Raw genomic sequence first — 12,691 nt, forward strand, 5'->3', positions numbered from 1 at the left:
GGCAAGGATGCCTTCCCAGTCTCGACTGTGATGCCTGCAGTGCTGTACAGGATCTCAGTCACCAGACTCTGGATGCCCTCGAATTTCATGAGCAGTGTGCTTTTCTTTTTATACGTCACTGAAAGCTGCCTATCAGATTTGATGTTTGTACCTTGTGGAGCCCAGTGCCCAAGCAGCTCATGCCCATCAAAGGAAAGAAACAATGCCGTGCAGCTCACTCCACAGATCAGTGCCAGCCTGTCCGCTATCTGTGGACGCCCCTCCCATGATGTAGCGCATGACCTCGGAGTTGAGGCGGCTGGAGTCGGTGATGATCAGCTGTACAGCATGCAGCATCAGGTGCACCAGGTTCAGGTTCTGGGCCTGCCTGAACTTCTCCATCCAGAGGTCCACCTCCGAGCTGTAGCCCTCCAGAACATTCAGGTTGCAGAGCAGCTGACAGGACAAAGACAAAAGGAAATCCCCGAGGTTTCAATTTTTCTTGCAGACAACTTGAGTGGCCGCATCCAGTTCCTGCAGCCTGCTGCAGCAACAGACTGAGGTATCGTAACTGATGATTCTAAGAGTAGTTCTCAACAAATGTCACTGAAACAAAATAAAAATCTGTACATGTCTGATGTTATTTAGGTGCACATCACATTTTTGTAAGTGTACAAAGAAAACCTCACAACAAGCTGTTTCGTCGACAATTTTCTTTACTCTTGGAAAAGTGAGAAAAACAAATAAATATGCAAATTTTACCTGCCATCGAACATTTCTTGCATGCCAACATCACAATAGAAAGCAAGGTACTACAGTCTAGCCCGGTTATAACGAAGTCGGCGGGAAACGGAAATCACTTCGCTATATCCGCTATTTCGTAATATGCGGACTACGAAAAAAAATGCAAGCATCGGCATACCGATTTATTGCCGCTGAAAGAAGTCGCCCAGCGTCCCCTGAACACGTTTCGCGAGTGCGGACTTCAGGATTGCGGCTTCCATACCATCCAACTGCGAACCAAAGATCTGGTCGAACTCCGGACTCCCGAGGTACATCCGTAGCGTGTCAACAGCTGCGATGGCCGCTGTGGAGGTGACCGGCTTAGGGGCACAACTAGCATCGTCGCATTCGCTGTCGGAGGCGCTCTCCGCCAATGTCTCTTCCATGACACTCCCGGCAACTTCTTCAGTCGTCAAGTCCTCGGTGGCAACAAGGTCTTCGTCGCCGAAAACGAAGTTCATGTGGCTTAGACCCGCAGGCACAAGGTTCAAGTCGCTAGCGGAATCCCAAAGCAGGCCGTCGCGGCGGCAGCATCAGCGGTTGCAGCGACGTCAACCGCAGTAGCTTCGTCCCCAGCGCGGCGTGCTCTACCGCTCTATGCCGTGACGCCATTCAAGGACAGCGCAACACGAGACCGGCGTGCCATGCGATGCAGTGAAGCAACCTTTCGCTCAGCAGGAGAGCAGACGACGCCACGAAAGGACGCTGTCAGCCGAATTTTGCTCTTATTTTCGCGGAAAAAATCGCCTCAAGGACGCAAAAATGTGTTGATTGGCAGATTATTTTTCGGTTGGTATTAAATCTCTTCGTTATATCCGCTGACGCGCTCTTATTTACTTCGTTAAAACCGGACCCAAAATGTATTGAAAATGCAAAAATGGGAATGGGAAATTGAAATCCCTTCGTTATAACCGCTATTTCACTATAAGTGGCTTCGTTATAAACGGGCTAGACTGTATTACAATATACATTATACTATGCGATGTCAGTGCACGTTAAAGAACCCCAGGTGGTCGAAATTTCCAGAGCCCATCACTATGGCGTCCCTCATAGCCCGAGTCACTTTGGGACATTAAACCCCGATAAACCAAACCATTATAAGAACAAATATAAATTTTTCAGTAGAACAATTTTCTCAGAGTATTATTTACAATCCTCCAAATTAACTAAGCCCACATATTTTTCGCCATCAAAATATAGCGTTTACCTGGAAACATGCCAAAAACAGCCACTGAAATAGTCACTAGAACCGCTAGAAAATAGCCACTGAGCATCCACCTAAGCACAGCCATATGGCTACAAAGGAAAGCTATACGGCTTCCACAGATACTGTAAAATACACAATCCCACACACCACTGTAGAGATAGTGGACATGTTTCTCACGTGCTGCCAAAAAACTAGAAGTACTCGAAGAACAGATTTCAGCTGCAATGCTCATGCGTAGTGCACACAACGTCAAGGCTTGTAATGCGACTGTACCTTAGAGATAAGTGATGCTGCAGAGTTGCCAACAGCGCCCTCCCTGCAACGAGCAAAGAGCTCAAGAAGGTGACAGAACGGAGACTTTGTACCTTCCTCCTGTAAGATAAACAAACATAACAACACAGCCGTGATTAAAGTATGCATGTACGATTGATGTAAAAAAGTTCAGATATCAAAGTGGGATACCATGTGAACTTGTAGAATTCAGGGGCAGATAATGCATAATCTGAACGAAAAAACGTAGCGTTGAAACAGGACACAGAAAGGCTATTCCTCCCCTTTATTTTCTTTCTTTTCTTCTTTTTTACTTTTACTTTCCTTTTTCTTTTACCGGATTTTTCTAGATCAGGGGTTCTCAAACTGGGTTCCGCGGAACACAGGGGTTCCGCGGGCTGTCTTCTTGTGTTCCGCAAGAACCCTCACCGGCCCTGACCCGGCAGCTGATATGAGACTGGCTCTGAGTGCTACTGAGCCACGCTTTGACTTCCACTTAAAAGGGAAGCAGTACCACCCATCACATTAGTATGTGTATTAATCTGTGCAATAAACATTTAACTTTTGCAACTCTCTCTTTGCAAAAATGCACTCAACAACATTGCTGGTAAGTGAAAGTGGGGGGGGGGTTCCCTGGAACTTATTGAAGGCTTTTGGGGTTCCTCCAAGCAAAAAAGTTTGAGAACCCCTGTTCTAGATTATCATAGTTTTCCATTCTTTCAAGTTTGCGCATGCGTGTCTTTGCTCGAGAAGGGATGTGTCTTTCGTTGATCGATTTCATTCAGTTGTAAGTTGTAGCCCCGTCCTGTCCTCATCTTTCTGTGTCCTGTTTCAACGCTACGTTTTTTCGTGCAGATTACGTATGACCAACTGGCCCCACAGTGTACTCTGTTAAAGCAGATAATGCACATGTGCGACCGTTTCAGCTTGACATTTGTGCACCAACATATTAAGCTCACAAATTCCCAGCACTCTGAACACGAGTACAGTTACATCACGAAAAAAAAGGCCTATGTCTTTTATGAAACAGCTCTTACACACGAAAAATCTGAATTTCACAATGCATCAAGGATGACAGTACAATGTTCAGGGGAATTCTCCAAGGTGGAGTAGATTTGTAGCAAGGGAGTAATTAATAATCAGCATTCATGAAAGTGCAGCCATATGGCTACAAAGAAGAGCTATACAGCCTCCATAGATCAAGGATGATCACAAGAAGTCAAGAAATCACAGAAAGGTGAAAAAAAAAAATACACATAGTAAAACCTCGTTGATATCTTCCCGTTTCATATGCTCGAAATTAGGGGCACTAAAAATGCCCCATGGAGTAGTTACATTATTTTTATCCCTTTAATATCTTTCTGGATAACATGATTTCCCGGCTGCTACGTTTAAATTTCTACAAATTTTGATCATATAATAAGTTCAACGACCAATAGCAGATGTGCAAGCATGCGAGTGGGCTAAACCTGAGGGCATTCACTGTGAAGAGCTGAAAAGCAGCGGCAGTCACCTGCTGTGAGGGCTTTTCTGCAATGTCTAAATGCAAAAGGGATAAAGCAATAAAACAATAAAGAAAACTGCGCGAACATATGAGTGGGATGTTATGGCAGGGACGCAGCATGAAGAGAATAGCAGCTGCTTTGTTGCAGTGTTCAAGAGAAAGGAGGCAAAGCATCTCGACAGCAATGCGCTCTGAAAAATGCAGCATGAAAACCGAGCATGCGGCGGCTTCACTGCAGAGCACAAGTGTTAAGGAGCGAAGCATCCTAAAATGATGAGAGAGAGATTATGGTCATTTTGGTGACTGCCGTTGACGGATTGGATGTGTTGCAAAGTTTCTTCCATACTTAAGACCGTGCAAATCAAGAGGAAATTCTTTGAGTACTAGAAAAGAAACTGTTCAGGCACTGTGCGAAGAAGTGCTAATTGACATTTTTACGAAGTGTAGTTGTCAATACATGCCTTTGTACTCCGTTCAACAGTTACGTTTCTAAAAAATTTAGGCGATTTGGATCATATGTTTTCCCGGATATGTTCTCTGCATTTTTTTTTTTAACGCATCAATGAGTCCTCCCTTTTGCTGTACAAATCAGCTTGAATGCTGAATTCAGTACGGAACACATCTGAGTAATTTACCGCACACCTGCATGGTGCAAGACAGTGTTTGCACGTATGGCATGTCCCATTATGAAAAAAACAATTGCCAATCTAAACAAACCTTCATTCATATTGCTGGTGCCAGGTATTACAAAAAAGCAAACCTACAATCACTCTCGTTATGACCTACAACATACCAATGACGAATGCAATGAACTTTTCGCTTTGCCTAAGCAAGTGCACCCACATCCACTGCAGAAAGCCCCAGTACTACACCCGATAGCTAGACGAAGAGATTTGTTTAATCTGGTTGGATCGTGACTGCACATATGGAGAAAAAAAGCAAAGAACTGGATGAACAGAAAGACTACTCAGCAGTCAGCACTGTCAGTACACAGTAATCCATTTATAACGATACCAGATATAACGATATATCACTAATAACGATAGAATTCTCATCAATTCTCCCACTGTCCCTGTGTAAAAATAAACTATATATAACGATAAAATTATCAATGAAATAACGGATAGAACTGCAATTCAAATTTGTCAGAAAGTTTGATAAAACATAAAATACTTTGAAGCGAATGACACAAAAACTCCGCAAATGGACCGGCGTGACGAAATTCATGATGGAGCATTGTGTACAGCCTTGGGAACCAAGCACCATAATTGTCATCATCACAATAGCTGGAGGGAGGAGAGAAAAGTTGGCCTCCGCCGCGCTTTCTCACGCTAACGTTGTTTCCACCGTTTCTGCCCGTTTGTGCATTCGTTATAAAGATTCGATTCTCCAGTTTCCTCATTGTTATAAATGGACTGCACTGCACTGCCATGTGTCCTTCTACCCACCCTGATCATAGCACTGTTTTTCTATTTGGCACTCAGAAAGCCTTCAATACATCCAAAGCTAAAAACCCACTTATCTCTCTCTCTTATATTTTTATTTTGAAGGCAGGTCATCAGTTTGATACCACCACTTGGAAACAAACATTTAGTTCAACTTACTTTGCTCTGGATATAAACCAATTCTGATCTTTGCCTTCGATTTCAATTCAGTTTTCCCAAAATTCGCAACCCAAAACATATAAAGCACATACAAGCACAGTGAGCCCACACATAGATGCAAGGCGATTTGTGAAGCATTCATCATGCAACTGCAGTATCGGAAGCTGCTTACACTGATCATGAGGGCTTCTGAGGCAGGGCATGATTCTAGAACAAGACTGATGGCCCTCAGCTGTAGGCACTGGTCTTCAGTCTGGGAGTCAAGGGCATCTGTCTGGATGCCGGCGAGCTCAGAGAGCATCTTCCAGTCATACTCAGCATGGAAGTCCTGGGAGAACCCTCTGTACAAGTCCAGCACATCCAGGATGCTTGCACAGTAGGCACCATACTCAGCCAGTGCTGTGGAAAAAAAAAAAAAAAACGAAACCCATTGCATTTTCCTCCACTGCTCTACTATCAGTTTTCCAGCCTATGTATACTCTGTTAAAGCCGCAAAAAGAAAGCATAAAACAAGCAGAGAGCTAAGTAATAAGGCAAGCTTAAATGAATACTTCCATCTTCTCTGAAAGCTTCAATGTTGAAAATGCAGAGATCTAGCTTTCCCGTGTAAATTACTTGAAAACAAAAGTATAGTTGTTTATAAAAATACATGAGCCACAGGTCCGGCAGAAGGAGCGGCTGTGAGGCCGCAATGCGACACTGCTATCTCCGTTGAGTGCGCGCTGCGAGGGTATGCCGGGTGACGACAAACTAAAGCCTCACTCTTGCGCGGGCACGCAAAGTGCTTGATAAATTTCACCTGTAGCATTCATCTGTTTTGCCACTGACACTCGATATGAAGGAGGGTACCTGAATGCTCGTGCATCTTTAAGCGTACCGCAGAGGGCACATGGCATATGTGCAATGAAGCACACCAAAAATGTGCCAGGGCAATGTAAATGTCGCTCTGTCGAGCTCTCTATTCGCACTATAGCAGGAAGCCTAGGGCCATGTAAAGTCAAGCCACCAATCCGTGAAGTAGAGCAGACCTGTTTTTCTTTCATGATGGCCGCTTTGTATCTCTGGTACTGAAAAAGGCACGGTTTATATTTTTATGTTGACTTTTTAAAAAGCGCCTGTTACACAATATTGTACTTATATTTTAACGTATAATTTATGAAACAAGAAGATCACGAAGCAGCTTAATAACATTTTTATAGCAAAAGGCTAATTAATGGGCTGTGTTTTACGAAGAATTAATTCACTGAACATAATGGGCATTGTTTGCGATCTCCTTCATCCGGCTGGATCGTACAAACAACAATGCACTGGATTGTAATAAGGGAGTAATTTTCTTGGAAATAAATCAGTTGCAAGTCCAGCGGTGTGGTGTGTGTACCTCCTTTTTCTTGTCCTGCGTCTGTGTTCCGCTGGTTCCACCCTGACAACATTATGAACCAACTAGCCCAGCAATTTACGCTCCCGAGTAATTACTCATTTACGTCCACCCAAGCGCAGCCATACAGCTACAAAGGAAAGCTATGCAGCTTTCTCAGAAACTTTGCAGTTAAAGAAAAATTCGTCCTGGTCCAGGTTTCGAGTCTACTTCACCTTGGGGGATTCCCCTAAACATCTGACCAATGCACTGGAGTCAGACAATATGTAATGGCGTCCGGCAGGCACATAACAATGCATAGCAAACACAGAAGTTCGACACGCCGTTTCTTACATGGAGGAAACGCTGCATAAATACTGTTCATCGTCCTTCACTTCCATCCCCATTAGAGAAATATGGTTAGCTACTGAGTTGTAAAAAAAAAATTCATTTCAATTTATTGCCTCCCGGATAATGGCTCTGTTTCGTGAAAAAAAAATAGCATCCTTGTAATATTAGTGACTTAATAACAATGGGAACAGTATGTAGCAATTTAGTATCAACTGGCTGTAAGTGATCGTTCCGAGGCAGTTTTCGGGCTACTGGAATTGTCAAGTAACATCAAGAAATCATGTTATTTATTAGCTGACAGACACTTTCTTTAGGTTTCTAGATGTAGCAATTTAGTATCAACTGGCTGTAAGTGATCATTCCGAGGCAGTTTTTGGGCTACTGGAATTGTCATGTAACATCAAGAAATCATGTTATTTATTAGCTGACAGACACTTTCTTTAGGTTTCTAGATGGACCCAAAGGCTTTTAAATTAATACAATAAAGGGGCTGTGCGGAGACGACAGAGAGGACAGCTGTCCTCGTGATAGCGACAGTGATCTGAACTAAAATCCTGGTCTTGATGTTCTTTAAATTATATATTCAAATATGCACAGAGTGGTGTGTAGCGGGCGCTATTTAAATAGTCAACGTAAAAAAAAATCTCTGCCTCTCCCGTAACCGAGAGTAGAGTAAGCATGAAATGTTTATGGTCATAACACATTGCTTGTAGATGGTACTAGTCAAAATCTTGAAATGGGTCTAGTGTTCCTTGTCGGCAGGGCAGGGGCGAGCAGTCTTCTTCTGTGGCGTATCACTCACAAAGCGTTCGCTTTCCGCAAGACCAGGCTCCATTGCTCGGCTTAAGCAGCTGTGACGGTGGCGGCATTGAAATGCAGGACGATGCAGAAGCGTACGCGGACACGACGAGACGCAGGCCTGACAAGAATGTATATGCAGCCCGTTCGAATACACCGCGAGCGTGTATACATCTGCATGAGCTGATGGCCCAGCGGCCGGTCTTTTACATGCGTTAGTGTAGGACTGTAGCGCCATCCTTGGGGAGGGCGCGAAAGCAGTTTTTCTCCGAAAGCCCTTCTCGCCCTGGAGCTCCCCTCTTTCTCTAAGCAGCCTTCTCTCACAGCCCCTAACAGATCACGTATGACAACGAAGTTTATCGTGGCATGTATGTGCTTTTTGCACGCGTTATTAGAAATCAGAAATTATAATTCCATGCATTATCAAATGCACAGCTCGAGTGATATCTTGATGAACATTGAGAAGACACTGGCAGCAGTTATTTTTTGTGACTCGTTTGGAGAGCAACCGGCGCTTGTATGCCGGTCCCGTAGGAGGGCTTAGAGAGTCTCGTTGAATCTCGTTAAATCTCGCCGGATGTTCTCGTTTCAGTGCCCGGATGAGTGGAATTCAATGCCCGGATGAGTGGAATTCAGTGCCCGGATAATGGCTCTCGGTCTCGGCGTGACGTCACCTCACTGCCGACCACGGGAGCTAAAAGCATTTCATGCTTAATAAAAACTGCGCTTTTTCCGCAACTAGAGATACAAAGCAGCCAAAAGAAAAACAGGTCCACATCACTTCACAGATTAGTGACTTGACTATACACTGAGCCCTAGGCTTGCTACTTTAGTTCGACTAGAGAGCGCGACAGAGCGATACAGCCTTGCCCTGGAGCATTTTTTATGTGCTTTGATGCACACGCGCATAAAAAGGCGCCAGCATCCAGGCGCACTCCTTTGTAGCAAGTGTCAGCGGCAAAACAGATGAACGCAACAGATGAAATTTATCAAGCGCTTTACGTGAAAGCGCAAGAGTGAGGGTGTAGTTGTCATCACTTAGCACACTTTCACAGCAAGTACCCGATGGAGATAACAATGCCGTGGTGCAGCCCTACAGCCACTCGTGCCAACGGAGTTGTGGGACATGTGCTTTTGAAAACGACTGTACTTTAGGAGCCAGTTTACTAATCGAAAGTGAATTTCCTGCATTAAAAAAAAAAGAAAGAAAAAACTTCACAATTATTGCATTATAAAGCTAATTGTACTTTTAACATTCCTTTACACATAAAAAAAATATCAGACAAGCCGCTTTCACTGCGAAAACAATCCCTCATCGAAGATCATGTCTCAGCATAAGAATGCAAATGTAAGTAAAATCTAAACTCATATTTTGCAACACTCGGCCCCGCTGCTTCTCATAGCTTCAGCAATATTTTAGTATCTGATAATTCATGCATTTGTGCATGAAATATCCAATCATTGGTGCTCCTCAGAAGCACTAGACCAAGAGCAGTGTTATATGCACACTGCTGCATTTGTCTAACTGTAAGCAGCCGTCTGTCTGTCCTTGTCAAAACAGTTCACTCTATAACCCCCAAACAAGTAAGGCATTGCAAGCATGCATCAAACACTCATCTTGCAAAATATTAAGTAAACATCAAAGCCTCACAAGGGCCTGCAGTCGGATGTGCCTCTTCCGATGTGGCTGCTAGCACGATGTTGCGATACTCATTGACGAGGCTAGCTGTTGTAGGAACATTCTGGAAAAAAATTTTAAAAAACAGGCCCGAAATGCAGATTTAAATATGGCAAAATGGCTACCCTGTGTACCTCATCAGGTTTTTACAAGCCCACAAGCATATGTTGCATAGACAGCGTAACACAGCAGATGCTACAATTAAAAACCTAACAGCCTCTAGCATCAAAAGCAAATAGCCAGGCTTTAGAGAAATATTTACTACCAATAGTTATTCCGTTCATTTAATTCAAGCATAGCATCTAGGTATATGTGCACTAATTTACAATTCAAATTTGCTCTCTTTCTACGATAGATTTAAATACAGATGGCTGCTCAAAGCAGCAGTTAGTATACACTTGCTAACCGATTTTTTTGGACTCAGCGGGACCCGAAAAATGATCCGAATAATCGAACAGCCCAAAAAAATCCATGAACTCCAAAAAAATAATCTTTCTGCGAAAAACCGCAAACCACAAAAGAAAGCAAACTTCGCCGCGCCCCCATGTTCCGCTTGAAACCGATGATATTAGACTGTCTCTGGACCAGTCATGTTTTTCTCAAGTTCCCATCACCTCGTGTCACGACACCAGACAGTGCGACGCGGCCACAGGTCATGCCGCCAACAAACGCACTGCACGAAGCAAGAATGAGCTCTTTGTAGGCCATTTCGATGGCAATGAAGAGCATGGCATTATCTCAGGTGACAACCACGAAGTACAAATAGCCAAGCCTATCTAAGCCAGTCTGTCCGACTGGCTCAGTTTCAGTCCAAGATGGCGCCTTTCACGATGGCGGAGAACCGGTTGATCACGACAGCGATGTCCCCTCGAGTCAATATTAGGCCAAAAAAACAAACTTTCAGTTTAAAAACGATCCTCACAGCAATGCTGGCGTTCATTTTAGTCTGAAAAGTCGAACTTTTGGACTTCACAGAGTCCGAAATATCGGTGGCGCATGACAGTTCATAGGCAAAGTCCAAAATATCATGCAAGTCCGAATTATTGGGGTCCGAAAAATCAGTCTGCAACTGTATCAGTAAAAACTAAGGAATGCCTTTCACTCTTATTGCTCTTAATCATCATCTAGAGAAGCTAGTCCCATATCATAGAGACAAGACGGCACTGGTGTCAACACCTCATTGATTTCAATGCCAGCCAGTTTCAACAAATCAAGCCCCCTCTCACAACTTTTTCTTCCTTTCTCCCATTAGCCTTCATGCCTGCTCCGCATGTGCAGAGACAGGGAGAGAGCACCCCGCAACTAGCGACATACCACAGGAAATTTGTTGTTCCCATTTTCTTTGTGAGGCTCGCACTAAGACATAAGCCCCCGCTTCCCCCAAATGGCTCCACACTGCAATGAGTAGACAAACTGAGGCCCCCAAAGAGGTCCCACTGCGAAGCAAGCACTGTGACTGGCACTCACCCTCCACACATCCTGACACAGCAGCCGGGGTAGCTTCGCCTTCACCCTTGCGTTCACGGAGGACCCGGCACTCTTAACGTGAGCCAGAGCAGCCTGGACTTTCCGCAACGAGGCGGCCACAAAACGCATGTGCGCCAGTTGCAGCTGCATGTCCTTCTCCTCTTTCTAACGACAAGACAAAAGAGTGGCACACAGTGGTCAGTCATCGAGGGCGTAGCAGGAAAGTGCAAATTTTACAAGAATTTTCTATTTAAAGCCAACATGATCGCGATTAAATTAACACTTGGTGTTCATCGTGGCTAATGACCCCAAATCACTCTAAAACAAAGCTCGTCTCCTTTACGCAAAATTCTTGCCGCATCCCAACCCCATACACTCCTAATGATATAACAGGTGAGACAGCTCCCTCTTACAAGTATTTAGAAGTTTACCTTCAGTCCGATTTCACCTGAAGCTATCATATTGAATTGATTCTAACAGCTGCTAACCATTCTCTTGGCCTCCCAAAACGTAACCTTCAACATGCTCCAGTGCAGTTGTGAAAACTTCGTTATGCCCCCTTAATTCAACCTGAAATCGAGTACGCTTCATCCATATGGGACCCAGATCAAGCCTATATCATAGACAACAATGAATCCCTGCAAAACCACGCTGCTCGTTCAATTTTTTTCATATTATTCATGTTTTACTAGCATCAAAGCATTAAAACCTCGTGCTCGACCTGATAATCTTTCCCATCAATGCAAACTCGCTCACTTAACACTTTTCACAAACTTTACCATCATCCATTGCTTCATGACAATTTCTTTCACTCGCCCTCAGCAGCTTCCCTTGCCGTGAGCACCCTTTCAAGATTAAACGCATCACATACCGCACTTTAGCGTTAGCAAAATCTTTCATACCCAAAACCATCACTGACTGGAACCGGCTGCCTTCTACAATCGCAACTGAAATTAATGTGACGTTATTTCATGAGCTTTTAAAAAATTCAAACGACGTGTACTTTTTATTCTAGTTCGGTTCTGCACAAAGTTAATACAGCGTTGGTCAAATGTTTAGGGGAATTCCCCAAGGTAGAGTAAATTTGTAATAAGGGAGTAATTACTCATTGGCATCCACCCAAGCGCAGCCATACGGCTACAAAGGCTTTCTCAGAAACTTCTTTCTTTCTCAGAAAACAGCTTTCTCAGAAACTTCGTAGTTCAAGAAAAATTCGTCCTGGTCCGGGGTTCGATCCCGGGACCACCGCTTCACCGGAGCAGTCGCTCTACCAACTGAGCTAACCGGGACGGTAAGCTTAAGGTAATTACTCCCTTATTACAAAGTTAATACAGAAAAACCTCATTATAACAAACATAGATATTTGGAATTATTGGCTATATCAAACTGTTCCTAAATATTCTTAACAAACACTGCATTTCTTACTCTATATCATATTCGATTTGCCATAAAACAGATATATTGAATTGCCGAGTGCCAGTGTGCCCGATTGGATGGCAGGCTTCGCCTCACTACAGATATGACTGGTGGTGGTGCTGCAAAGGTTTGTGCCACTTTTCACGCTTTATCTCGCATAAGCCAACAGCGCCACAGAAGAAATAGCAGCGAGAACTGTTGGTAGCCAGCGTGGTCGGCACCCGCTTGTGCCTCTCGCACCCGCTGACAGTGCCCCTGAACCAGCGACACGGTTGCAGTA

The 12,691-nt window shown here is 44.1% G+C and overlaps 1 protein-coding gene across 1 annotated transcript in view; it reads right to left on the reverse strand.

Moving 5' to 3' along the window:
* LOC149359154 (nucleolar pre-ribosomal-associated protein 1) overlaps nucleotides 1-12,691 on the reverse strand; it is an 83,642-nt gene that overhangs the window by 46,131 nt on the left and 24,820 nt on the right. The window contains exons 10-14 of the mRNA XM_089571396.1: nucleotides 10,996-11,160; nucleotides 9,502-9,592; nucleotides 5,520-5,746; nucleotides 2,243-2,341; nucleotides 219-435 (exon numbers count right to left, since the gene is read on the reverse strand). Coding sequence (XP_089427522.1) covers nucleotides 219-435; nucleotides 2,243-2,341; nucleotides 5,520-5,746; nucleotides 9,502-9,592; nucleotides 10,996-11,160 — 799 coding nt within the window. The remainder of the gene's footprint in view (nucleotides 1-218; nucleotides 436-2,242; nucleotides 2,342-5,519; nucleotides 5,747-9,501; nucleotides 9,593-10,995; nucleotides 11,161-12,691) is intronic.

Source organism: Amblyomma mixtum, chromosome 2 (genome assembly GCF_055824585.1).
Source record: "Amblyomma mixtum isolate Tamu chromosome 2, ASM5582458v1, whole genome shotgun sequence".
NCBI lineage: Eukaryota > Metazoa > Arthropoda > Arachnida > Ixodida > Ixodidae > Amblyomma > Amblyomma mixtum.